Source organism: Panthera uncia, chromosome F1 (genome assembly GCF_023721935.1).
Source record: "Panthera uncia isolate 11264 chromosome F1, Puncia_PCG_1.0, whole genome shotgun sequence".
In the NCBI taxonomy this organism is placed as follows: Eukaryota; Metazoa; Chordata; class Mammalia; order Carnivora; family Felidae; genus Panthera; species Panthera uncia.
The window spans coordinates 56403756-56430676 of NC_064813.1; the positions used below are offsets into that span (position 1 = coordinate 56403756).

Sequence of the window (26921 nt, forward strand, 5' to 3'; positions counted from 1 at the left end):
CCGTTACTTAGCTGGCATCAAGAGGGGCTTCTTTAGAAAGTGTCCTGTAAACTGACAGCCGGAAGTGAGAGGTGGCCAGACAGAAGGGTCCTGGGACCGAAGGCTGCTCCAGCGTCAGGAGACGGGGCCGGCACGGGCCCCACAGCAGAGAGGGCACGGTGCACTCACAGAATCTAGAGAGGGCTGGCTCAGCTCCCACGCAGAGAGTGAAGCCCGCGGAGTTGGATGGGGTTGGGCAAGTGGACGGGGCCCTAGATCCGCAGAACGCTGTAGGTGATGCGTAGGGTTAGGGACTGTGTGCTGAGGGAGGTGGAAAACCACTGCAGGATTTCCGACGGAGGATAGGTATGCTTGGAAGTGAGTTGTTAATAGAACACTGCGTTTGCAGACTATGGACCGGACTGAAGGGAGGCAAGAGGGGCTGTAGGGAGGTGGGTCAGGACGCTGCCATGATAGTTCGAAGGAGGGACAATGGTGGCCTGGATTGAGGAGGTGGCCAGGGGAGGGAGAAAAATGGAAGGGTTTTAATGTTCTCGGGACTTGGAAGACTGGTTGGATGTACGGAATGAGAGAAAGAGTCCAGGATGATGATCAGGTTTGAAACAAATTAACTAACTAACTAAACCAAAAAAAAAAAAAAAAGTGAGGCACCTGGGTGGCTCAGTCCGTTACGCGGCCGACTTCCACTCAGGTCATGATCTCAGGGTCTGTGAGTTCGAGCCCCGCGTCGGGCTCTGTGCTGACAGCTCAGAGCCTGGAGCCTGCTTCCGATTCTGTGTCTCCCTCTCTCTCTAACCCTCCCCCGTTCATGCTCTGTCTCTCTCTGTCTCAAAAATAAATAAACATTATATGGGGCGCCTGGGTGGCTCAGTCGGTTGAGCATCCGACTTCAGCTCAGGTCACGATCTCGCAGTCTGTGAGTTCGAGCCCCGCGTCAGGCTCTGGGCTGATGGCTCAAAGCCTGGAGCCTGCTTCCGATTCTGTCTCCCTCTCTCTGCCCCTCCCCCGTTCATGCTCTGTCTCTCTCTGTCTCAGAAATAAATAAATGTTAAAAAAAAAATTTAAAAAAAAAAGAGAAAAAAAAACATTATAAAAAAAAAAAGAAAAAGTGGGGGGTGGCAAGGGTGACTTTACCAAGAACCCTGGAGGAGAAGCGGCTTGGAGAGGTAAATGATGAGCTAATTCTGGGACAGCAAGTGTGAGGTACAGATGAGACCAACAGCAGAGGTTTTGAGTAGGTAGCTAGATATACACGGAGAAGTCAGGGAATCAGTCACATAAGCTCGTCACAGCAAACCAACTTTTTCTGGGAGTTTGGGCTGGAATTCCATGGGTAATCGTCAACCATTCACCTACTCCGAGTGTAAAGAAAGAGTGACCTGCGTGTGACAGGTTAATTTCTGTGTTTGCTGCCTGCTTCCATGATTTCTCAGCCAAGATTAAGCCTTCATTTAATAGTATAAGTCCTCATCTGAAATGTTGGTATTCTTGAAGTAAAACTCCTTTCTTTTGGGGATTTTGAAAACCACAACGAGCAAACAATCCAGTGAGGTCCACTAAGGGGATTGCAGGGAAGGAACCAGAACTCATAATGTCCTAAAATGGCAGTTGGTTCTGTGATGGTGTTCTTCTCCATCACCTAGAGTTCTCACATTCAAAGTGAGGTGCTTTCTCATTTTACTGGCAGAGTGCTGTTAAATCTCACCACGAAAGGAAAAGCAAGATTAAACATACCCTCCTGGGCTTTTATTTTCTAAAAAGTGAGGGTACTGTAATACTATTAGGCTCTAAACTCTGCCTTCCTTAGCAGGCCAGTGGCCTTCCCAACTCACCAAACTGCACTTTTGTAAATATTTCTGTTTTGTAAACACGTGCCGTGTTTTGTAAATGCTTCCGAACCTAACGGCTTATTTACATGTCTTAATTACAAATAAACACAACAATGAGCCCTGGGCTCAAAAGTACAAACTCAAACACAACTGTTCACTTTGAAGATTCATGCATGTGGTGGTGGCATCTCCCAATACAGGAAGCATCTGGGCAAGAGAAAAACCGTAAAGCTGGGTGTTAAATTAGCGACGGGTTCTTCATCCACACATTTATGATTGAACACGGTGATATTTGTGTTGGGATACAATATGTTCTTTAACAGGAATGGTTTAAAGCTGGTCTTTTCTGCCTGTCCATTCTACCTCCCAAGCATCTTTAAATTCTTCCCCTAATCTCCATCTACCCCCATCACCTGTGCTTTAGTTTGGGCCATCCCTGTGTGTCCTGGGACCAAAGTTTCTGAGGCCAGGCTGAGCTAGGTGAATACTGGTTAGCAGGAGAATCGTGGTCCCGCTGAAGTCTTCTGTAAATCCAGGCTCACCTTTCTGCTTCTTTACGACTCTGATTCTCTTTCAAGACCCATAAAGACGAGTACCATAAGCATTTGCCATACCTATGACTCAGATAAAAGAGCTTCCAGCCATGAAATACCTGTATCTAAAAGAAATAATCATATAATGCTTATACTCTTATATAACTATGAGCTTCAGGAGTGAAAGATTATTCTTACTGTAAAGTTCAACAAGGCACTGAAATCCTACAAAACTTGCAGCCACTCTGGAAAGCAGTGTGGAGGTTCCTCAGAAAATTAAAAATAGACCTACCCTATGACCCAGCAATAGCACTGCTAGGAGTTTACCCAAGGGATACAGGAGTACTGATGCATAGGGGCACTTGTACCCCAATGTTTATAGCAGCACTCTCAACAGTAGCCAAATTATGGAAAGAGCCTAAATGTCCATCAACTGATGAATGGATAAAGAAATTGTGGTTTATATACACAATGGAATACTACATGGCAATGAGAAAGAATGAAATATGGCCCTTTGTAGCAACGTGGATGGAACTGGAGAGTGTGATGTTAAGTGAAATAAGCCATACAGAGAAAGACAGATACCATATGGTTTCACTCTTATGTGGATCCTGAGAAACTTAACAGAAACCCATGGAGGAGGGGAAGGAAAAAAAAAAAAAAGAGGTTAGAGTGGGAGAGAGACAAAGCATAAGAGACTCTTGAAAACTGAGAACAAACTGAGGGTTGATGGGGGGTGGGAGGGAGGGGAGGGTGGGTGATGGGTATTGAGGAGGGCACCTTTTGGGATGAGCACTGGGTGTTGTATGGAAACCAATTTGACAATAAATTTCATATACTGGAAAAAAAAGAAAAAGAAATCCTACAAAACTATTTGGTGCTGGTGGGAGAAAATGAGTAGCAGAGCTCCAGCGTGGGGAGTGCCCATTTAGAGCACTTGTAGACAGAGGACAGACTCTAGAAAAACGGACACAGCATCTTCCAATCCCCTCTTTAGGGCCCTGCAAGGGGCCGTGTCCAATGCTCTTTATAATATGGCGCCCTGGGTGCCTCACTAAGGCCTGTGTCCTTGTTTGTATCTTAAGCTCAGGACCTCCTCCTGGCTTCTCCTTGTCAAAACAGCTCCTTACCCTCAGGTATTTGCACAATGAGAAGGGTCAGAGACACGAATTCATAGTATGATGCCTCTTCTCCAAAGAAGGAATCCTTCAGGATTTGGATTTCAGCTACTTGGAGAGGAAGGGGAGAAACATATGGTGAGCCCAGGGGCTGCCTGATACATCTGGTCACACATTCATAACGCAGTCGCCAATCTGCCCTTGCTTGACAGTGTTCTGGGGACAGCCTCGGTTCCTGGGTTAGACACAGTTCTACCCTCCGGCCTCTGCCTGAAGCCAGTGCACATTCTGATTGTGGGCAAGAGTTTTTCCTCTGAATGAACGGTTTCCCCTCAAGAAATTGGCCGAGCGGTATGGCTCTGGCTGATGAGTCAGAACATGTAGCCTCTACTCCCGGCAACAAACACCATTTCCTAACTATGCAACCTCGGGCAAGCCACTTAACCTCTCTGAGGAGCAACATCCTAAACCCAAACAGGGATAATCATACCTCCTCTGCATCCTTACAATTGGTTATTTTAAAGAACAGGTGAGATGATTTATGTGAACTGGGCTCGAGATCTGTAAAATGTAAGGTATTAGTCCGAAAGGGTGACCGCTTTCTCGCCCTCTCTGGTCACTTTAAAGACGTAATACAAGATCTTTCCATATTGCTGGCAATATCGAGGGCAACAGCTGCTGGTGCTCGCGGATTTTAGAAACCTGTGTTTTCGCAAAAGGAAGCGTCAGCTTGCATCACAATAACGTTGCTGGCACAGGACGGGCACAGCCAGGCAACGATGTAGAGATGGCCCAGCAGGTGTCAGCAGAGAACCGAGTTTTGGTACTCCGCCGGCTCACCAAGGGGTGTAGGGGATGCTGGGGCCTGGTGGGGCCAGACAGGGCCGGCAGGAGTCTGCCACCAAATGCAAAGCTGTCTCAATCCTGGTGGGGTGCAGGTGGGCAGATTGGGACAGAGATGGAGACAACCCTCTGGCTCTGCCTACAGAGCTCTCATTGGCTCCAGGACCCTCTCCCTTCCAAGGGCCCCTTCCATTCCTGCCTTTTAGTCCCTCTCCGTCTTTGGAACCTACGCTATACGTTGGAAAACTTATCTCAAAGGAAAGAAAGGTTTTGTTTGTTTGTTTGACTGTTTGGTTAGGGAAATATAACTTTGGGAGTGATTTGCTTTTTCCCCTCTCAACACCGAAGTTGTTTTGAATGTATGATTTTCACCTACACCTCCTTCTCCTACCTTAACATTCAGCTCACTCACTAGAGACCAAACCTTGGCTATTAGGATCTGGTAATTTAGGCAACCCACCCAGCTTCCACAAGGCTAATCTGCTGAGAGTGTGCAAGCTCTCTCTCAGCTACCAAACAGAATCTGTTGAAGGAAGTACTAAATCTTATGTGTTAAAGATGGTCTCTCATAGTTTACTCTTCTGGGGAGATGATTTCACTGCAACTATATGTGAGTCTTTGTTACAATGTGCCCTGTTAAAATGGATTCTACTATTAAGTTTTATGAGGTCTGAGGTCTTTCTTGGCTGCGTGTGGAGAAGGTGACTTGGAAAGACAGACAAGTAGCTCTTTGCAACAGGAGGAAACCCCAAACCGCTTGCTTGCTCTTCTGCTCGGTCTCTAAGATCCCCAGTGAGCACACGAGCATGTGCATATGTGTGTATGGGGGGGGGTAGTACACGTGTGTGCAGTGGTACATCCTAATAATGGAGGGAAGGAAATAGGTGAGAAACTCTGTGAGAGGAAACCGCAAATGGGATCAGACCCAGAATGTTATCTGAGTCTCTGAAGCCAGAGCTGTGGGCAGGAGGTCAAGGGTAGGGCCATGATCACATAAAGAGATGGCCACCTATGAGTCAGCCGCACCTGGGGAATGAGAACAGGGCAAAGGAAGAAATCCAGTGGCTATGGACCTTGTAGTGCTGTCACACTGTTATTTGCCTTTCCTACCCCATATCAAAGTCTAACTATCTTCAGAAAAACTTAGGAACTTTATTTAGTTCTGGATTAACTAAAGTCTCCAGGAAAGGGGAGTTGGGGTCTGCTTAAAATAATCCAAGGTGTGTGTGTGTGTGTGTGTGTGTGTGTAGTATCTAGAGTCCTCAACTCCAGTATGTAGCATCCACAAGGAACAGAAGTCCCATACCTACCACTAAATGTGAGGGCTGAGCCCCACAGTCTATAAATCTTCAGCTGGCAGAATGACAGCAGAATATAAGCAGATTCCTACATTATTGGAAATCTCTCATATCCTCGGCTGGGTAAGCTAGGCTTCCTTCTCTTTTTGACTGTGAAATGTTTAGTGATTTCCTTCTTTGTCTTTGAAACCACGAGGTACTGTGATTGAAATATTTTAAAACATTTTAAGGGCCAGGGAGAGTCCCCAAGTCCACAGAGCAATTACCTAGCACATTATTTTGCCTAGAGTGTACCAGAAAAAAAAAAAAAAACAAACAAAACAAACCCACAACAAAAGCAGATAGCAGATCTGGACAGCGTAAGCCCTTGTAGAGTTATGTCACTGCAATAAACAAAGGTCAGCGTTCAGTCTCCTTGAGCTTTTAGGCTCAGTTGGTGTGTATTTGTGTCCTCAGGTTTGGGACAAGAATTTGCACTGGTGCTTTAAATATAGAGGCTCAAGGGACAGCCAAAGGGTAAGGGGACCCCTCTCTTGCTTCAGTCAATGCAGAAACCTCTGTTTTCTGCCCCTTCTTTCAACCCTAGATGCCATCCCCATAAGCAAAAATGTTACATTATGAAAGGGATCTTATCTGGCATTGTCCATTCCCAGTATGGTGAAATAGTTTTTGGCTGGGTGTACCCAGCAAAAGGGGAGAGTGGAATGCATTACAGACAGCCATCAGAATTGATCAGAAACCCCTGCTATTGTGGCCTTTGAGTATAAACAAGTACTTCTGTTACTCTATTGTCAATTGTAATTTGCCAGCACAGCTTTGCGGCCTCAGACGAAATTGTCTTTACAGTTGCGCTTCCCCGAAGGCAACGCAGCCACATTTAAGCTCAAATTAATTCGCTTAAGGGAGGCCCTCTTTACTCCTGCTCGAGCCTGGAGCCTCGTGGCTACCAGGCCCCCGGGAGCCCTCGCCTCTGCCCCCAGGGCCTCCCCGCCCGTCTCAATTGCTCTGGACCAGTTCATTTCGCCACAGCTCGGAGCCGCTCGGAAAGCAAAGATTAAAGGGGAAAGTCGCAGCTGTATATTTATATTTTCATTGCTAGAAGGGAATTGATTTCCGCGCATTTATTTTGGTAGTTGTAATACACAAGGGCGGATTTGCGTCACCCGAGCAACTTGTCGGTGGAGATAAAGTTGCACAAATATTGAAAGGGGAAGTGCTAGGAGTCATTATAGAGTTTTTCTCCGGAAGAAATAAGGATTTCTGCAGTATCCTAAAATACTAAGGCCGCTTCTATTTTGAGACCAATCTCGCAGGCACATCCGCTCATTTAGTACGAGTTTGAGCCCATCAAAAAACAGGAGATGACCTGAACTCCGGCGAGCCCGGGGTTTCCTGCCGCTTTCTTGGTTCTGAGGGGTGGGCAGTATGGAGGAGGGGAGTCAGCGGACTCAGAAGGGAGCGAGGGGCCAGCAGCGGCGAGACCTGATCCCGGGAAAGGGGTGTGTGAGGGGGGGAGGTGGGGGGGGGGAAGCAGGGGGTCTTTCCAAAGGTTTCCTTTTTTTGCGTTTCCCTCCAGAGTTGAGAGTAGGCCCGGGTGGCGCTGACGCGGTTGCAAGGGGGCCGAGGGCCTGGAAGAGCAGAGGAGAGCGCTAGCGAAGTTGCAATTTACAGCCAAGCCAGGGGGGAGGGGGCTTTCGGGGACACAGGAAAGCGCGGCTGGCTAGCAGTCTGCAGGAAAACCCCCCTCCGGGCCTTGCCTTCGCCCGTCCCGCCTGCCCCGCGCTCGGGGCCTTCGAATGCTGCGGACGCGGGTCGTGGATGCCTCAGGACACCCCAGGGGCGCGCGTTCAGCTTAGTCCTCACCCCGCACCCACCCGCCCCCTGAGGGACGCGTCTTGTTTGGGGGCGGGAGGCAGGGGTGAGGCCTGTAGAAACTTGAGTTTGAACTTAGGCCGCTGTTTGAAAGTTTGCGGTCAAATTGGAATTAGAAGTGACACTAGAAAACACAAGAAAAAAGGGTGTATGGCCGTCCCTAAACACACTTGCGCTGGTGACCGGCCCTGGGAGCCGTGAAGTCACAGCGAGGCCGCGCCCTTGCAGCGGAGTCTCGCCAGAATCCCCGGCCTCGGCCTGAAACATCGCCACTGGAGCATTTCAAGGAGGGTCCAACGCCCCAAGCGGCTTATGCCTGTCACTCCTTTGCCTCTGGCTAGAAACAGAAGTGGGCTTCCTAGATCTCTTACCCCAGGTGCCCGTGTCCTCAGCAGATCCCACCGCTCCATTCCATCTCTGGAAATAACACCTCTGTCCTTGCTGCATGGAGCCAGGCATGTCCTTTAATAAAAGGAGAGAGGGAGACCCCGAGAGGGAGAGAGAAAGACCGAGAGGGGATGGGGGCGCGGGTAGGGAATGGGCGGGAGGCGGTGTTCCAGTGCTGACCGGTCGGAAGTGATTGATCAGTGATTAATTACTTTCCAGGAGAAAGTCAAAAGCTTAAAATGACAGCAGCTGCAACAAAAGTCTAGAAACGACTAGAAATATATTTAATTAGCCCACATCCTGAGCCTTGACATAGGCATGGCAATTTCTGTTGCCTCTGGGTTTGTTTGGTAAGACCTCTTGGTGCTGAAGCGAAATAAAAAATGTCACAGAAGCTTTACTGCAACTGTATTAAAAGTTTTCTGGGGGGGGGGGAGAAATACCGTAGAAGCGAAGAAGTTCTGTTAGGAGATGCTTATTAGGGCAATCGAAAACAAAAGATTTCGTGTTTCATTATTGTTATTATTTTATTTTCTTCCTGAAAATGTGCAAGAAGAACTCATCTGGGTGGCCTGTGGTTTGTTTGGGAGAGGGGTGGGGAAATCCATTCTGACTGTAATTTAAAAGAGAACGAATTCTTAAAATAGAGATGTTGATGTTGCAGAAAACCCCCACTACACCCACCCTACGCTCTAAAGACCCAAAGCACGAATGGAAGACGTCGACTTCACTTCGTCTTCTTTTCCGACCAGGCCCAAGGGGTTCCTGGGGAAACCGTCACTGAATTGAAAGTAGTATTTAACCCCAAGGAAATGTGCTCTTGTGGGCGCTTGCAAAACAATGGACCCCACGTGATCTGGGGCTGTGGTGGAGCTGAGAGGGTGACATTTCCTACAAGGTGCAGCAGAGGAGGGGACGCGCGTGCCGCTTTCCCGGGTTTCGGGACGGCGGCCTGTTTTGTTGTCGTCTGAGGCTCCCGGGAGGGTTTGGCTGAGACCAAGGGAGCCGTTCGGAGACATCCATCTTATTTTGTTTGAAAAGTTACTCGTCCAAGTTGTCACTGCGTGACAGCCTGGAATAAAGCTAATTTGCGACCGCCCCTCCTCTCTTCCCTGAAGGTCTCGGAGGCAGCAAGGCTGACGCGGTGCTAAATTGGGCGGGGACTCCGCGCCCCAGCTCTCCCGCGCCAGAGCTCAGAGCTGAGCAGCTTGGCAGCCGGAGCCCACGAAGGATGAGGACATCGACTTTCGGGATAAAGGCTGAGTGAAGAAAAATCAGGCCCGAGTGAAATCAGGAGGAGGGAACCCAGGGGGCCGCCTCCCCGTGCCAGGAGGCGGGCTTTGCACCCGTGAAAATACACGGGAGCACCAGCTGCTCTGGGCAAGCGCCCCAGGAGCGCTGGGACCAACTCGCCACGTCCGATGCCGGGTTGGAGCTGCAGAAGTTAGCGGAGGGCCACAACTCCCTGCAGCCGCCGCCCGGGCCCCTACGCGCGGGACCCTGCTCAGCCCACGCGGCAGCAGCAAACACTTTGGCGTGGCCGGGGGCGTGGCCGAGGGAGCGGGCCACGCCCCTCTTTCCCAATTCCCCTCCACTTCCCGCTCCCATTGGTCACGAGGATGGCCAATGAGCGCTCGGATCGAGGTCCTACCCTGGGTCTGACTCCCAAGCTCCTGCCAAAACTTTGGGAGTTTTTAGAGAGGAGTTTTTTTTGTTTTTTTTTTCTCTTATTACTTTTTTTTTTTTTTAAGCTAACGGATTATTATTGTTGTTGTTTTAAATTTAGCTCGTAGGGCTTAGCTGTTTGGGTTTTCTTGGGTGCCCGGCCCCTGTCTCCCCGGCTTCCCTGGAGTGTGCGGAGCTGCGGCCCCTGCCCGCCTAGCAGCTCCAGAGCCCCTCGCTCGCCTCCGGCCCGCGGGGAGCGCGGGCGCCTCGCCGCCTTTAAAGTGAGGCCAGGGGCCGAGGCTGTGACCGGCCGGGATCCGGGCCTCGCCTCCTCCCTCGGTGGCGCTAGGGCTCCCTGGCCTGTCTTCAGTGCGGACGGAGAAGCGAAAGCGGATCGTCCTCGGCTGGGCTGCCGCCGCCTCCGCGACTCAGAGCGCCCCTCCCCGCGCACCCATCCACCCAGCTACCCGGCCGGGCCCGGCCGGGCCGCGGCGGCGCTCGGCGCACCCAGCCAGAATGTTCGCCGCCGGGCTGGCTCCCTTCTACGCCTCCAACTTCAGCCTCTGGTCGGCCGCTTACTGCTCCTCGGCCGGCCCGGGCGGCTGCTCCTTCCCCCTGGACCCCGCCGCGGTCAAGAAACCCTCCTTCTGCATCGCAGACATCCTGCACGCCGGCGTGGGGGAGCCGGGGGCGGCCCCGGAGGGTCTGGCGGGGGCCTCGGCCGCCGCCCTCACCGCGCACTTGGGCTCGGCTCACCCGCACGCCTCTTTCCAAGCTGCCGCCAGATCCCCGCTTCGACCCACCCCGGTGGTGGCGCCCTCCGAAGTCCCGGCTGGCTTCCCGCAGCGGCTGTCTCCGCTCTCAGCCGCCTACCACCACCATCACCCACAGCAACAACAGCAGCAGCAACAACCACCGCAGCAGCAACAGCCTCCGCCTCCACCCCGGGCTGGCGCCTTGCAGCCTCCGGCCTCTGGGGCGCGGGGGGTCCCGAATCCCCCCCATAGCGGCTCGGCCCCGGCCCCCTCCAGCAAGGACCTCAAATTTGGAATTGACCGCATTTTGTCTGCAGAATTTGACCCCAAAGTCAAGGAAGGCAACACGCTGAGAGGTAGGTCTTGGGCTAGAGGCTGCAGGCCTCTGACCACGGCCCTGGCGCACTCCCAGGTCCCAGGGCCATTTGGGATGCCTTTGAGTATTTTCACAATTAAGGACAAGTCGGTAAAATGAGGGAGAAGAAAATGAATTGTAAGAAGACTATGAAACGTTAGGTGTAAAACTCACCTGCTCTGCATTACAAAAAAAAAAAAAAGTTTCCAGGGATGCTTTAAAAAACACATGTCACAGAATCATTATTCCTAAAAATCCGTTGGCATAAATATTCGCTAAAATGGCTATTCTCTGTCTCTTGAATCACATATCTAGAGAGTGAGCTATATTAATTTGACAGGGGAAACCCTTTCGGGGAACACTTTCCCTTCCATTTATCCGATTTCTAGTGAAATGCTACTCAAAGAATGTAGATAAACAAAATCGCCCCTCAGCAGAGTGGGGGTTCTTTCCCGGGGGAGGGTGGAGGTCTCCTGAAAGTGACTGCCTTTTGGCCGTTTTATATAAAGCTCTTCCTTGCTATATGTGTGGACGTGGACGTGTGTGCTACACATGGGAACATTTTGTGCATCCCCCCTTGGCCTCTGTCGGGGAGAGAGGGCTTTTGGGGTAGAGACAAGGTCTCTCGCGACTTTGCTGCAGGGAAACCGAATCGAGGTGGGAGGGGAGGGACAACTCAGCCGGAGAGTGTGGGTTTGCCCGAGGTATAACCAGCTCTTCTTTTCCCTCGTCCCCAGACCTCACGTCCCTGCTAACCAGCGGGCGGCCCGCAGGCGTACACCTTCCCGGCCTGCAGCCTTCTGCCGGCCAGTTCTTCGCGTCTCTAGATCCCATTAACGAGGCTTCTGCCATCCTGAGCCCCTTAAGCTCGAACCCGAGAAATTCAGTCCAGCATCAGTTTCAAGACACGTTTCCAGGTACGGAAACCCTGCTGAGCCATGGCCTGACGGGGCGGGTCGACTGACTGCTCATTCAGGACTGACGCCTGGCGTGGCCACCGCGGTTCAGCCAACCCGGGGTCGGTGCAGGAGGCTACCAAGCCCGGAGACAGAAACCGAAAGAGTTCTCAGCTAGCTAGCTCACCCCTCGGTTGGCTCCCGGGGGCAGAGGGTGGGGGACCCAGGGAGGCTGTGGGCGGGTGGGGTGAAGGGGCTTTCCCTAGTCTTGCAGCCAGAGAGGGACTTGAAAATGCAGCCAGAGGTGTTGGTTTTTAACATACACACAGTTTGGAATGACTTCAAACGCTTTGGCCAAGGAGAGGTTCTGTCGGCGCACACGTTTGCAAGAACTTATGCGCGCGCGCGCACACACACACACACACACACACACACGAGTCAAAGCTGTCTTCTCTACATCCTAAAGGCCCAACCGACGTTTTCGCCAAATCTTTGCATGCCCAAAGGCCGCGCATTTGGCTGATATTTTCCCTTTGGAATTAATCGATGAAGCTCCGGGCTTCTCCATTCCACACTCGCTTTAGGCCTCACGCCTAAAGTCTCAAGAGCTGTAGGATTCCATTTTAGACAGGCCATTCCCAGTCTGCGCGAAGGGCTATCCGAATGCGGGGCGGGGGGAGGAGGGCCGATGTTAACGCAAAAACAAGTTTTAAGCAGCACGGTGAGTCCCGGGCCCGCAGACCGCGGACGTGGCACTGACGCGGCCCTCCTGTCTTTCTCTTGCCCCCCGCTACCGCCTGGTGGCAGGTCCCTACGCTGTGCTCACGAAGGACACCATGCCGCAGACGTACAAGAGGAAGCGCTCATGGTCACGGGCTGTCTTCTCCAACCTGCAGAGGAAAGGCCTGGAGAAGAGGTTTGAGATTCAGAAGTACGTGACGAAGCCCGACCGAAAGCAGCTGGCCGCGATGCTGGGCCTCACCGACGCGCAGGTAAGCCGCTTCAGGCGCCCGCGCACCGCTCCCTCGGGGCGCGGCCTAGCCCCAGGGCTCCCTCCGCCCCGGCCCACTCTCCTTCTGCGGGGGAAATGCAGGGTCTTGAATTTCTCGAGACCTCGTACACGTCGAAACTTGAGGCAGGAGGAAGGGGGATGTGGGGGTGAGAAGGACGGAAAGAATAGCCCATCCCCAAAGATGTATGTCAACAACCGCAGCATGTTTATTTTGGCCAACAGGCGAAAGAACAGCAGAGAAAGCGAATAGGCCGCAGGAGATAATAATTATGTACTCGACTGTAGTGCAATTCGCTGTAGGAGGCAATTTATTTCAGAAGAGATAAAAATCCAAAGTCAAGAGATTGTTGTTGGTCCCCCCCCCTCCCCCGCCCCGTCCTTCCTCCCTCCTCCTCCTGCTGCCGCTGGATTGTGAAATCCCCATTTGTGAGGAAGTGAAAACATCATTTCAAACGGAATTACTTAGTAGGGCGAGGAGTGCCCTCAGAGCAGAGCCATCACCGTCTGTCCGATTTTCTAACGGCACAGGGTCTCAAGATAATCTCGGGGGGGGGGGGGGGGGGGGAGAGAAAGAAAAAAAAAAACAGATTTTCTTAGAATACCTAAGAGCATTTCAGCAGCTTCTGCCTACTTGGATTTTTTTTTTTTTTTTTGCAAGGCAATGGCGAATCGATCGTGTTTGAATTCAATTTTTTTCTTTTTTTCAAATTCAAGAATTGGACCTTTTTTTTTTTTTTCCCCCCCGGAAATAGAAGAGGCACTTTGCTTCCACACCCCACAGCAGTGGCCTTTGCTCCCTGGGTGCTGAATGTTCTGAGCAGAGCAGAAGCCAAAAGCAGGCACCTTTTCATAGCTCCTTTAAGTTACCCCCCCTTTCTGTCCTCCATTACACAACCACCCCCCCCTCCCCAGCACACACTGGAAGAGCCCAGCCGTTTTCCACCAGCTGTGGATGTTATTTTTAAAAGGGAAGCTGGAACTTGTGTGAACAGCACTAGGTCCCCCAGGGGATTGTATATATTTATATAGATTCTCCACCCCATCCCTACCCCCTTCTTCCACTCTGCACAGGTTTCATTCCAGCATTTTCTAAGCCCGCTGAAGGATCAGTTTATCCCAGGCAGGGGCAGGTCTTTATCGGTTTCTGAGTACCTACCTGCCAAGGAAATGCTCTTCTGCTGAAGGTCCAGCGGTGCCCCCCCCCCCCACCACTGAGACTAACTCTTTTGAACCCTCTTTCCCCTCTGTTCTCCCCACGGTTTCTCCTTAACAAGAACTGCTTTCGTGGAAACTTGCCTTGGGTAGACGCAGTAGAGGGGCGGACCAGCTTAGCAGAAATTGTTAACGTTGGTTCACCAAACTCTTGAAATCATGGGTATATTTTTCTGGGCTAGGGGTCCGTAATTTAAATCAGATTTTCGGAGAGTCCTGACTCGAGTCGGGCTAAGACGCATTGATTTGGAGCAGAAATCGTCCTTCGTCTGCTTTCCAACAAGCATCCAGGTCATTTCAGGATCAGGTCTGGAGGGCCACATTGTGAGAACCAGGCCTAGTGGGTTCCGCAGGCGAGGATCCCTGGCGAAGGCCTCCGTTTCCCGAGGCTGCCTCTCGGCCCCTGCGCCGGGCACAGGGCCCGGCCGGTGGTAGACAGCTGGGGACCGCGGCTCCAGGCCGCGCGCGAGTCGGAGTGCGGCGAGCCCGCGTCTCATCTCCGTGTCCCTTCTTGTCTCCCCACGTGGTGCGGCGCAGGTGAAGGTGTGGTTCCAGAACCGGCGGATGAAGTGGCGGCACTCCAAGGAGGCCCAGGCCCAGAAGGACAAGGACAAGGAGGCGGGCGAGAAGCCGTCGGGCGGCGCCGCGGCCGCCGACGGCGAGCAAGAGGAGCGGAGCCTCAGCCGCTCGGAGGGCGAGGCCGAGAGCGAGAGCAGCGACTCCGAGTCTCTGGACATGGCCCCCAGCGACACGGAGCGGACCGAGGGGGCCGAGCGGTCACTGCACCAGACCACGGTCATCAAGGCCTCGGCCGCCGGCGCCCTCCTCCCGGCCGGCGGCGGCGGGAGCGCGGGAAGCGGCGGCGGCGTTGGCGGCAGTTTCGGCTTCGGCAGCCTTGGCGGCGGCGGCGGCGCGGGTAGCGGCGGCGGCGCCTCGGAGCTGCTGCCCGCGCCCCAGCCCACCCTCAGCGGCGCTCCGCAGAGCCCCGAGCCCGCCCCGGCGCCGCTGGGCGGCCTGTAGACTGCGCGAGGCGAGGGGCCCCGGGGCCCGCGTGCCGCTCACTGCCGCCCTGGGTGGGCCGGACTTCGCGCCTGCTTTGGGTTGGCAATGGGGACAGGGCGACGCCGCGGCGGAGCGCCCTTCCCTGCGGTCCCACCTGCCCGTCGCCGCCGCGCAGGTGCCCAGAGCCGAGGGGGGGTCTCAGTGCCCCCGCCCGAGGCCCCCTCCCCTCCCCCGCGCCGGCCAAACACTTCTCCCCGGCCGCGAGCAGTTCACACTGTGAAGTGTTGGACGAAACAGTTCCTCCCCGCACTCGGGGCTGTGGCGCAAGGACGAGCTGCACCCAGGACGACACAAACTTGTAAATAAAATGTTTACTACGGTTTGTAAAGGCCGCTCGGCTTTGCTGGGGCGGTGCGGTCGTTAAGGTCGGGGATCTCCCACCCGGACCTCAGCCTCGGGGCGCTGGAGGCCGCAGCAGCTGGAGGCGGGAACTAGTACTTTCTGCGGGGGGGGGGGGGGGGGGGGGGGGGGGGGGGGGGGGCGAGCTGTCCGAGGGGCGGGGCGGGGGGGGGGGGGGGGGGGGGGGAGTGCAGCAAGCTGAGACCCGCCTGGCTGCAGAGATCGGCGTTGGGGCTTAGAGGTCCCTCCAGTTCCGAGGGCCCCTCGGACGTAGCCTGCGCCCACCGCCACGGAACCGGCGCTCCACCACCCTGAGTGTGGCCAGAGGACCGAGGTGGCCGCGGAATCTGTTAGGCCTGTCGGACAGATGGCTTCCCCACCCGGGGTCTGGGCCCCATGAGTGTGCCCGAGGGCTTTCCTTGGCTGGAGAGCCTGCTGAGTTGGAGTGGAGATGTCGGTGATGCGGGCGGGGTCAATTTAGCCACAGTCAGTACTTACAACGTGGCGACTCAATGGCCGGAGTGGAGCTTTGAAGCAATTCCAACACAAACCGCTCCTTGGGCCTGGATGGCGTAAGGGGAGAAGGTAGTGTCCTGGAGGAAAGGACAGACAGATCACAGTGGTTAGGGTTGAAGGGCCAGGTCTGAGAAGGCTTTAAAGGTGCCCGAACAATCCTAGGCCAGTCAGGGAAGTGACCTGTTCAAGGTCACACGCAGACAAAGTCAAAACCGGAACTCAGACCTCCTGGCTCACATTTGCCCAGTGATGGGTCTACAAAACTGTATCTCCCAGCCCCATCCACTCACAATCTCCCTTGCAGTTAGGCCACTGCAGGTGCCCAGTGAGTCCCTCCCCAGCTCCAGCCCCAACAGCCAGGAGTTGAGAGGCCGTTTCCCCATCACACTGCAGCTGGGATATTTATTTTGCTTCCACGCTGCAACTGGGATGGACCATTTCAGGTTGTTTTGTTTTGAAAGGCTAGACAGTCAAACCTCTCTCCCAGACCTGTCCTCTCTGGGCTCTCTTTCCCTCGAAACTACAAGTCCAGAGTTTGTATAAAGCTCTTTTGGGAGATTTAAAAACAAACAGACTTTGCTGACAAACCTGACCCCGAGGGTCTATTTGACAAGGCTTCTTACAGGCCCACCATCCATGCCAAGATGTGGTTCTCTGAGAGGATGCTCTGTCGAGAGTGATGTTCCCCCAGAGACGCTGAGGTCAGCGAGCCCAGGACACGTCCCAGTCCCCAGGCTGGAGTGAGAAGGTTCTTAGTGGTTCCCCGATCTGGCTTAGCTTCTTCCCCATTTTGACTCATTGACTTGAGCACAAAGACCTCCGTTTTAGAGCAGAGGCCCCAGAGTTAGCCTTCTTTGGTCTGGCGCAGCACAGGGGTGCAAGGCTGACCATTCCCTGCCCCCATCAACCTCCCAGCATCCAAGTGGAGCCGAACCCCTTAAGGAATGTGCACACTTGGGGAGGGGGAGTGGCGGCGACCAGGGTGGTCCAGTGTAGGAAAGAGAAGGGAAAGGTAGAAGGCTCGAAGGAGGGGCCTTAAGTTAAATGGGAACGTGAGCTGGCTATTATCTTTAAATGTGCCTAGGTTTCCAGGCACAGCAGCCTCCATACCTGCTTGGGAGGGATTCCTTCACCACTCCGCGGGCCTTACCACCTAACCGCAGGATTCTTCCTGTGCCCCAATTTTGCTTTCATTACGGAAATCAGTTTCCTCTGACCCCTGAAATATTAAAATGCTGTAATAGGACATCCCAAGGACACGGAATTTTGACTCACTTAAATCCAGTGCTGGCATTCAGGAGAATACGGTGGCAGCAAGGATACCAGTTGAGGAGCTCAGCTGGGGAGGAGAATCGGACAGGAGCTGGTGCTTTAGACCACAAGGCCTCGGGGTGCCCACTGCCCTGATCTCCCTTTGCATTTCTCCTCCTGGGGCCCGAGTTTTTTGTTTTTTAAGTAAAGGAAATGATCTCCCAGGGACTGTTAAATGAAATGATTTCAGGTACATTTCAGCCTTAGCACGACCAGGATCCGCTAGACCAGAGGTTGCAGCAAAGCTGGGGTACTGGGAAGGAAATGAACCTGGCAGCGGGCACCGGGAGGTGGCAGTGGGGAGGCTCCTGGAGCGTTTCCTCCGCCACCCCCCACCTCTCCTTCTGGAACATTTCCCCCGTGAAATTCTAAGGGGCTTTGGGCGGTGGAGTTCTCCCACATTTTCATCAGGAACGGGGTATCACAAGTCCAGGAGAAGCTGAGGGTTCATTTGGAAGAGGAGCAGCCACAGGACGAAGAGTCGTCTCTAGGCCGGCCCGGCGGCGGAGAGGAAACACCGCATTTCGGGCCGCGTGGACTCATCCCGGGACTGCTCCCTCGGCCCAGGGATTGGGAATTTTCCCGGTGGCGCTCGATGCTTGCAAGCGCGTCCAGGGAAGCTGGAAATTCTTGAACGAAGACCGAGATTTCTAAGGCGCGGAAGGGAAGGCCGAGCGCGCTGGGGCTTGGAGGCGGCGGCGGGTGCGCGCGGGCCCCGGGGCAGAGCCGAGCCGCCACCCCCGCTTGTGCCGCCCAAGACTCGCCCTTCCCGAAGAGCAGCCGTAACTCTGCCCGGGCTGGGCTCTGCCTCGCCGGCCGCAGTGGTCCTCGCGGCGCCCAGTCCTCGGAGCAAGGTCCTCGAGGCGCAGCCGGGACGTGCCGAGGGGTGGCCACCGCGAGTCTCGCTGGGACCAGGCAGCGGGGGGTGGGGGTGTGTCTCAAACCCCCTCGGGTGCACGCGCGCTCGCACCCCAATTACACACACAGGTCAAAGCGCCACATGCTCAAAGAAGCGCCCAGGAACGCAGACCCAGACGGAGACACGAGAGACCCTGTCCTGGCCGGTTCAGCATTCTCTGGGCACAAACGCGCGAATAAAGTTCTCCCTTCTCCATTCGGCAAGGCAGAGTGAAGAACCTCACGCCGTCTTCTTCGGCCACAGTTGGTGGCCGGGTGGGTGGGGCGCTGGTCTCCAGAAAAGCTTCCTTGCGCCAAGCCTCGCCGGCCAAAGCCCTGTAAGCCGGAGCCGAATTCCGCTCCACTTGTCCGCCTCAGTCCAGAGCAAGCAGGACCTGGAGTCCGGGAGTTTGGGGGAGCGGGTGGCCCTCGCTGTCCTGTCCCCTTCCGGGGCCACGGCTGTCAGGCCCCGTGGAACTTCAAGGCGAAGTCTTGTCTCCAAGGGAGGCTCTGGCCCGCACATCAGCCAAGGTGTTCTCCAGTTCTCCTTACCCCACCGCCTCACAAGGATTCGAGAGTAGCGTGTGTGTGTGTGACTTGCTCAGACTCCGGTTGTCACAAATCCCTGTGACTCCCTCCGCACCGCAGAGGGGACCAGTGGCTCTGGGATCTTTCCTGCGGCTGCTCCCTCTAGCTGGGGTCTAGAAGTGGGGTGTCGGCAGGAGTTTGAGGCCAGCACGGAGCAGGTGAGCTCTGAGTGCGCAGCCTGCTGGTCCCTCCTGTTCTAGGTCGTGGAAGCTAACCTAAGTGGAGGGTGACCCCAGATGCCCCTGCAGTCGCAATCTCCGGGAACTTAAGGGGACGCAGGGTGGGGCGGGGATCAGCACCTGGCAGCGGATATCATGGGGGCGCTCCAGACTTGACTTTTAACCTGTGTGGCTTTAACCTGTTGAGTTTTACTCTATCTCCAGATCAGTCTCTCCCCCCCCCACCTCCCCCGCTTCCCCCCAAGCCCAAGACAACTCAAACAGATCCCCCAGCGTGCAGGGTGGGGCCTAGAACAGCTCTGGAGCAAGGTATGGGGAAGGGAGGCGCGAGGCTGAGGTCCACGCACCCTCCTCCCCAGGGGTGCAATGGTCTGTTTTGAGAAGGAAGAACCAGTTGAAAGACTGAGTGCTGGGCCCTCCCCATAGGACACGGTGACACTAAGTTAAAGAAGGTGGAGAGGACCCTAAACAGACAGGCCCTCGCATCCCTCCCCCCCCTTCTTTAGCCTCTGGCGAAGGAGGGCTGCACTCTCCATGGTCTTTGTGAAGATCCAGCTACTGGGTTTTATGGAGGACTCCAACTGTAGGTATTCGGGCTTTGGGAGATACACCTCGATTTAACTGTGCTCAGGCACGCATCTGGCTCAGTCTTTCCCTTTGAGGTCGTGACGGGATTGGCTGGGGTCCTGAAGACAAATGAACTGCCTTCTCTGTGGGTTCTCCCCACGCCCGGGATATTAAAACCTGCAGCGGGCACCCTCCTCCCCCCACCCCCGCAGCCGCTCTTTGGATTTCCTAACTGCTACATGGGAGGCGTGCACTTTCCAAACTATTCCTTCCCCTCCAACCCCTCCATGCCCCCACCCCCGCCCCACCCGGGTTCTGAAAGGCTGGGCCCCCGCGGCGACTGGCCTGGGGCCTCTGACACCTCTGACAGGTGAGCTCAGAGAATGGGTGGTCCTTGGGTCCCTTGGATGTTCTGTCTTCTGTTATTTTATGAACAAGCATAGATGTCGTGGCAGGTGTGATTACTTCTGACTTCTTCATTTTAAGGATGGGGCAACAGAGGCTGGGTTCTTGACACTTGCCCAAGGTCCCCTGGGGAGTGAGTGCCAGGACTCTGATAAGGCTGTGGGTTTGGTGCCTCCTGAGGGGCAAAGGGAGAGGAGTCCTACCAGACACAATTGACCAACCAGATTCTGATCTGGATTGTTACAACTCAATGGCTTTTTAACTTTTTTTTCTTAACTGTTTATTTATTTTTGAGACAGAGAGAGAGCATCTATGCATTGCATGCAAGCAGGGGAGGAGCAGAGGGAGAGGGAGACAGAGAATCCAAACAGCCTGGTGCGGAGCTTGAACTCACCAACTGAGATCATGACCTGAGCCTGAGTCGGATGCTTAACTGACTGAGCCACCCAGGTGCCGCTCAGTGGCTTTTTAAAAAGGGGGCATAAAAGGCGCTGAGCCTGCGGGGAACTGTGGGCTCCAACAGATCCATTTGTTCTTCCTTTTGGTAGTCCCCAAGAAGTTTCCCTCCAGGAGTTGCAGGCCTGGGCCTCTCCAGGATTGATACCCCCACCCTTCAGCCTGTACCACCTATGTGGCTTTGCTAATATGTCTAAGGTCGGGCCACATCCTGCTCTTGGGACGTGACATCACTCTTGAGTGTTTCTCCGTCTGGTTGCCGACATTTGGGATTTGGGACAGCACGAGGTGTCCGAGACCTCATCATGCTGGTCATGCAGCCACTGAGCTAACTCCTTCTCTCTCCCCCGGTCCTTAGACCTAGTCCCAGCCAGCAGATGATGCCTCCTCCTTTTGCACAGTTCTGGGTGGGTAACAGACCAGCCATAGAAGGTGGTGGAGGTGACAGCGGCTACACCACCTGACCCACGCCCAGAGCTCGAGGCTTCAGTGACCCCAATGACTATTTCTGGGGGGTTTTAAGTATGGGAAGAGGCTGGCATATGGAGGTCAGAGTTGAGGGTGTCAGAAGGAGCACGCCTGACCCCAACCCCAAAGAGCCCGAGAAGCGTTCATTCATTCGCTAATTATTAAATGTGGGACCTTGGGAAATTGGCTTCAGTTTCTTCATCTGTACAATAGGAAATAATGTTACCTAACTTCTAAACCACTGTGAGAATGAATTGCATGGTAAAATGTTAAATGAGAAAGTGGGTGGCATATTATATTCCTTCCTTCCTTTATTAATTACAGTATTTACTACCTTATTAGTATTTGCACAGTTGGAAAAAAAAAAAAGGCAAGGAATCAGATCCTTGGATGGAGGCTCATGAATTCAGGGCAGTCACTGTGTCCCCGGGGAGGAACCTTTGAAAGAGTAGAGCAGAGTGTTTGGATACAGTGTGTCCACAGAGGTTGTGCTCAGACCCCTCAACTCTATGGGAAGACCAGTGGCATTTCTTCTTGGTCCTTCAGGCACTGCGCCTGGCATTCTGTGCATACAGCAGGTGCTCAAGACAGTGCTTTTAGGTGTGGTTGGGAGTTTTCCTTGGGAGCTGGAAGGGGAAGGAGCTAGAGTTTTCTGACACTTCAGGTTTGAGGGAAACTTAAGTATCTGGGGTCCAAGGAGGGAAAACTATGTGCCTACTGTTGAGGCCATGTCAGGACAAATGGAATTTGGGGAGTTCTATTAAGTTCTTAACTAATCGCGTAGAGGGAAGTCTTCAAAACGGAAACAGGATATCAACTGTCCCTTTAGCTGGGAAAAGGCACCCTTTGCTTCTTGAGGGCAAGGCTGGGCTCTGCCTTAGGGTCGGAGCAATTCTAGCACCTCGCACAGCGCTAGGTACGGGGAAGGCGCCTCAAGGAGTGTTTACTGAATAAATGAGTAACACATTGTTGTGTTCCTTGTGGTTACTGATAGTCCCAGTGGATCCTCAGGAACAACGTGATCGGTGGTTAGCACTTGGACACAGGAAGAAGTGAGCTAGAAGGCGCGGAAACTACTGAGCGGTGACTCGGAGAGGAGGAGCGGACTTGGAAGTCCCAAGTCATCTGGATGAGGACACACAAGGGTCCCGGACACTAAATCCGTTGCAGAAGAAGAAAATAAGTTCCCAAGCAGCGCTCCATATAGATGACGAAAGCGCTCGTTCGCGCACGTTCATCTGGAGAACGTCGTGCGCAGGTGGGCATCGTTGGCCCCATTTTGTAGGTTGAATGACTCGCCCACAGTCACCTCGCCAGCAGTCAACTTGAGGACCAGGACGGAAGCCGGAGACTGTGTGCTTCCCGGGGTGGCCCGCTCCGGGCGTTAAGATCCGCGCCGGCGTCTCTCGGCACAGTGAGCGAGCGGGCTGCTGTCAATGTGCACCTTGCTTTCTCCTTCTGCTGCGCAAAAGCGTCGGTTAGTTTCGCCGAGTTCCAGAGCTCCCCCCACCCCCAACTGCTCACGCCCCACCCGCCTCTGGCGATTTCAGGGTCAGCAAATTTCAGCCGCGCTTTGATTTGTCAGGGCTGTTTATTTTTGTGTGTGCGAATGGGGTGAAGAGTGCACCCCGCACTTTCCTGCACGTGGTGCGAGCTCAAGAAATGAGCCAGTGAATGAATGAAAGAACGAATGAACTAATGACCGCATAAGATTCCTTATCTCGCAGGCCCCACAGGCGTCTGGTTGAGGATCTGGCCATTTTCTGGATCCTTCTATGGAGACAATCGGAGGCCGCGCACGCCCTCCAAAGGAGTCGCTGCGCGGCCCGGCTCTCTCCGCTCCCGGCGCAGACTGTGCTTGAAGCCTCAAGCCTGTAGGAGGGCGCCCGCCCCCCGCCCCGTTCGCCACTCATTTGGGCGCGATGGAGGGTCCCAGGTCCTCTGTCTTCTTGGATCCCCAGCGCCCAGTCGGAGGTCAGCGACCTCGCTCGGGTGGGTCCCGACATCAGCCCCGCAGCGGGTGGGCTGCGCCGGGCAAATCTCAAAATCTTCCTGGTAAGGCTGCCTTGGATCCCCCGCAGCGATCTAAGCCGCATCCCTTTGTTCTCATCTCCCGCAAGGTTCCTGCCTCCTCCGCGGACTTGTCTCCCTCGGCGAGGGCAGTGGGTGAAAAACTAGAAAGGAAAGGAATGAAACTTTTCTATGACACACAATTTAAAAATGAATGTCGACCCACCGTAATGCAAATGTTCCCCTTTCCTTCGGTCTCCACTCTCCCAGTCCTCCTTCTTGCTTTGGGCATCCCCATCCCTTCCCACTTTTTGTTTCCCCCTCTCCACTCCTTGTGCCTGGGTCTTCCTTCATCCAGCGATTGTCCACCTTTCCACTAGGACTTTCAGAGGAGCTGGGCCGCGATGGCGGGGCTCCAGGGCAACCAGGGCAGGCGATGTGGTGCAGGGGCTGCTCCAGAAGTCGTGGCTCCAGTCTCGGCTATGACCCCAAATGAAACGAAAGGCAGTTATGTTGTTTGAAACTATTATTAAAAAACGAACGGCCCGTAAGATTAAAACAACACCGACCCGCGATGATGTCATCCTCGTCAGAAGCATGGTTCAAGAGCCAAGAGAGATTGATGTGTCGGTGCACGTGAACCAGCCATAGCCTCGGTGTCATCCGTTAACACATGCATACACCATCTGCGCCCCTACTACGCGCTGGCGGGTTCGGTTCGGGACCATCAGCGGCTCCAGAGGAGCATCAGGAAAGCGCCCTGAGGTGCGCCGGCTGAACCAACAGTTTTAGCTCTCGGAATCTTTCTTTCTCCCCTCTTTTCCCCTCTTTTGGTTTTCCCATCGCAGAGGAGTGGTCATGAGGACACCCATCCTGCCTTCTGAGTCCTCTCCAGCCGTCCCACTATGCTTCCCCATCTTCTCCCCATCAGTTTGCTCAGCGACCCTGGAGGCAGTTCAGTATCCCTTCTACATAGGTTAGGGGAGCATATCTAATACAGGGGACAGTCACGGCCGCGCGCACGGTCGCGCGCGCCGTTATGCTGGCAAACAGAAGTGGCGCTCAGGAAGCGAGAATTGGCATTAAACTCTCACCACCCTCACCGCCATTACATCGCTAATTTCTTCCGTTTGGAACGCGTCTTTACTTGGAAATCACCCAGGGTGGGGGCGCGCAAGTGAAAACGGAGGAAACAGACGCAATCGTTTCCCACTTTTAAGGCACAAATTCAAAGTCTTGTATCTCATTTAACCTTCCCAGCAACCCTGGGCGAGAAGATGTTTTCTTCCAATCTTACAGATAATCCAGTTTGAGGAGCAGAGAGGCTGGGTAATTTGATCCAGGTACTGGCTGGCAAGGGGCGTGGCCAAGCCTCCGACCCCGAAGCCCACCGGTTCCTAGTTCCAATCCTGAAAGGGTGGGCTTCCCCGACTCCCTCTTCGAAGAAAAAGAAAAGTTCAAAGTTCAAAGAAAAGCTCTGCTCTCCTTTTTAGCGAATTACTCCATTCATTGTTTCAAATATCCACTTTACATTGTGAGAGTAGACCCCGCCACAGAGAAATCCATTAAGCATCGTTCTGTCGCACCCCCAGAGAAAGCGCATGCCCGGTGTACCCTGTCTGGTGTACAAGGTTGATGACTGAAGGAGGGGAGAGTTCAGTACAAAAACATCTGTAAGCGAGTGGTCGCCATGAGCACTTAACTGTTCCTTTCCACCTCAGGCTGGGAAGCTAAGGTTAGTCTAGAAGCCACATCTTCCCCTTTCTGTGCTCCTAGTTACTCCCTTTTCTTTCCGTCCTCACCTGGCCTCCCGCTCTGCTGCCTCCCTCCACCTCCTCCTCCCACACTGCGGCCCAGAGCCTCGGCCGGGCTGTGACCCGAGTCCTAACGCTGCAGTGGTTGTCCGTGCAGCGGCGGGACGGGATGCGACCGGCCTGGAGCTGCGGCGGGTCCCAGCAGCGCTTTGCCGCGGGCCGCAGCTCCTAGGACCGGAGCGAGGGGCCCGGCGCCGGGCGGGGCAGGAAATTTATGGTCTGTGTATACTTTCTGGCTCCAGAGCCCCGCGCACCAGAAGGATGGGGCCCCGCGAGCCCCTGAGGCCGCGATCTGGGGCCGCAGGCGCCGCGGCCAAGTATGGTGCCCTCGAGTCTCTCCTTTCTGCTGCGCTAAGGCCATAAACCTCCCCGGGAGGGCGCGGCTGAAAACGAAAGCCCTGCAGGGAGGTGGGTACCAGCCTCGCCGAAGTTAACCCAGCCCGGCCAGCCTAGGAAACCGGCTCCCAGGCCTGCGTTCAGTCGCCCTACGTGTCTACACCGCCGGTGCGGCCGTGGCGCAGGGTGGGATTCCGGGCCCAGTGTAGGACTGCGTGGCCCCAAGTGCGGCTAGGTGACGGGCCCCGGGGTTCCCACGGCGCCAAGTCCTCCCGGCGTCCCGTCGAGGCCTGGCCTCGGTCCTCCGCCCGTGGGGCCAGACTTCATTCTATTTCTCGAGTGGGTCCGTGACAGAGAAAAGAGCCCATCCAAAAGTTGGGGGCAAATGCGAGACTTCCTTGGGCCTGGGGGGCTGGAGGAGGCGCGAAAATGGTCCGGGGCAGGCGGCCAACGCCCAGCAACACTAGAAGTTCCAGTGCTCCGGCTTCAATCCTGCCGGGTTAGCACGAAGCGCGTCCACGCTGTCTCTCCCAGGCCGGGCCACACCGGCGCACAGGAGGTGTGAGTTAAGCCAGGCAGCCAGAGAAGGACAGGTCCTTTCATTCACGTTGTCACCAGGACTGGTGTTCACGGAGTGGCGCCGCCTAACGCACCTCGAAGGACGGTTAGGCCTGAGCGTAACTAATAATATCGGGCACAACTTTTAATTTAAATAACGTAGCAGAGTTTTGCGTGCCTATGTGTCAGGCACTGTCCTGAGAACTTTATATACATAAAGTATATACTTTATACTTTACTTATACTGTATATACTTTGTATACAAAAGCTTATTTGCTTTTTATAAAATTCCAATTGTTGTGATTACTTGGATTATCCCCATTTTACAGATAAAGAAACAGTGGCTAAGAAAGGTTAATTAACTCACTGAAGGGCAGCCAGTTCGCAAGTGGAGTTGGAAACAATTTCCATCTCCTTCTCCAGGGCCTACATTATCTAAATCGTCTACGGTACTAATGAAACCACTACTTATTTCGAATATATTAAGAGTCACGCAGGCGAAAGCGGGCTGAATTCCCGCAGAGAGCCGGGGGGGGGGGGGGGGTGTGTGTGTGCAATTTATGCAACTCTTAGTCCTTCTCGGAAGGGGCTGGACACTCGCCCCCTCGCTGGGAGCTGCAAACCTCGGGGTCAGGCAAGCAGGGTGGCCCAGTCCATAAATACGGACCATTTAGCAATTACCCCGGGGCGTGTTAATTGCGCTGGGAGGTAGTAATTGTGAGTCTCAGACAACGGCTTCTCTCCCTCTGCTTTCTTTTGATTTACTGTTGGGCCGGGTCTCTCGGGCAGGAAGATCTAGGCGAACCCAGGCTTGGCGAAAACGCGCGCTCTGGGATGCGCAAGGCCGCTCGGGCAAGTGGTGCGGGGCCTGCGCAGTTCCACCTTCTCTGCAGGGACAGCTAATGACTGCTGCCGGTGTCTTCACTCAGCAAGGGGGAGGTGGGGAGTCGCGTCTCCGAAGCTTTGGCACCTTTCATCGGGCGCGCCCACTGACGGAGGTAGCGATTTATTTGAAAATAGGAGAAGAGGTAGGAGTAAAAAATTGAGCAGGGTGGATTATGAAACAACGGAGTGAAAAGAAGAAGAAGAAAAAGAAGAAGAAGAAGAAGAAGAAGAAGAAGAAGAAGAAGAAGGAGAGAGAAGATGGAGATCATGAAAATAAGTGGAATTTTGCAGCATTTCTCACATTTTTCTAAAGGAGGTGGGCGGGGCTGATACAACCGGTTTGGGGCCGGGCCATAAATTAATAGATTTATTCCTCAATCAGGAAAAAGCCATTAAGATATTCTTGGCTTCGTCTGTGGGAAAATAATTTCTTTGATTGAGTTGCCCCAGAAGACCCTCCGAAGCCCTCTCCTCTCCCCCTCCAACGGCCTCCTCTTTCCTGCCTGCCGGAAGGAGGGGAGAAGCGGGAGACCCCTGGGAGAAGAGGCCTTTCCATCTTTTCCAGCATCTTGAATTTCACTTTGCAAGCTTCTTTCTACTTCTTGATTTGATCCCTGCTGCCTTGGAGACTCGGAACCTCTGAGAGAGAATTCTCCCGCAGCCAGCCTCGCCACCACCTCTGTCCCCCACCTCCCAGTCCTCTGCCCCAGCGGTGACTGGGCGCTTAACCTCCGGCCAGGCCCCAGCGCGCCTGG

At 54.2% G+C, this 26921-nt stretch overlaps 1 protein-coding gene across 1 annotated transcript; it reads left to right on the top strand.

The window, feature by feature from the left end:
• Positions 1 to 9534: 9534 nt before the first annotated feature.
• HLX (H2.0 like homeobox) lies at positions 9535 to 15206 on the top strand. Its single transcript, XM_049634584.1, has 4 exons — positions 9535 to 10656; positions 11393 to 11572; positions 12359 to 12543; positions 14313 to 15206. The coding sequence occupies exons 1-4, from the start codon at positions 10062 to 10064 to the stop codon at positions 14793 to 14795; spliced, it is 1443 nt and encodes a 480-aa protein (XP_049490541.1). The 5' UTR covers positions 9535 to 10061; the 3' UTR covers positions 14796 to 15206.
• The last annotated feature ends 11715 nt before the right edge of the window (positions 15207 to 26921 follow it).

Excerpts from the sequence above, each read along its gene's own strand:
- HLX (XM_049634584.1), top strand. The coding sequence starts at position 10,062 with ATGTTCGCCGCCGGGCTGGCTCCCTTCTACGCCTCCAACTTCAGCCTC. Across the intron at positions 10,657-11,392 it reads GGAAGGCAACACGCTGAGAG|ACCTCACGTCCCTGCTAACC; the intron begins GTAGGTCTTGGG and ends CCTCGTCCCCAG. Across the intron at positions 11,573-12,358 it reads GTTTCAAGACACGTTTCCAG|GTCCCTACGCTGTGCTCACG; the intron begins GTACGGAAACCC and ends GCCTGGTGGCAG.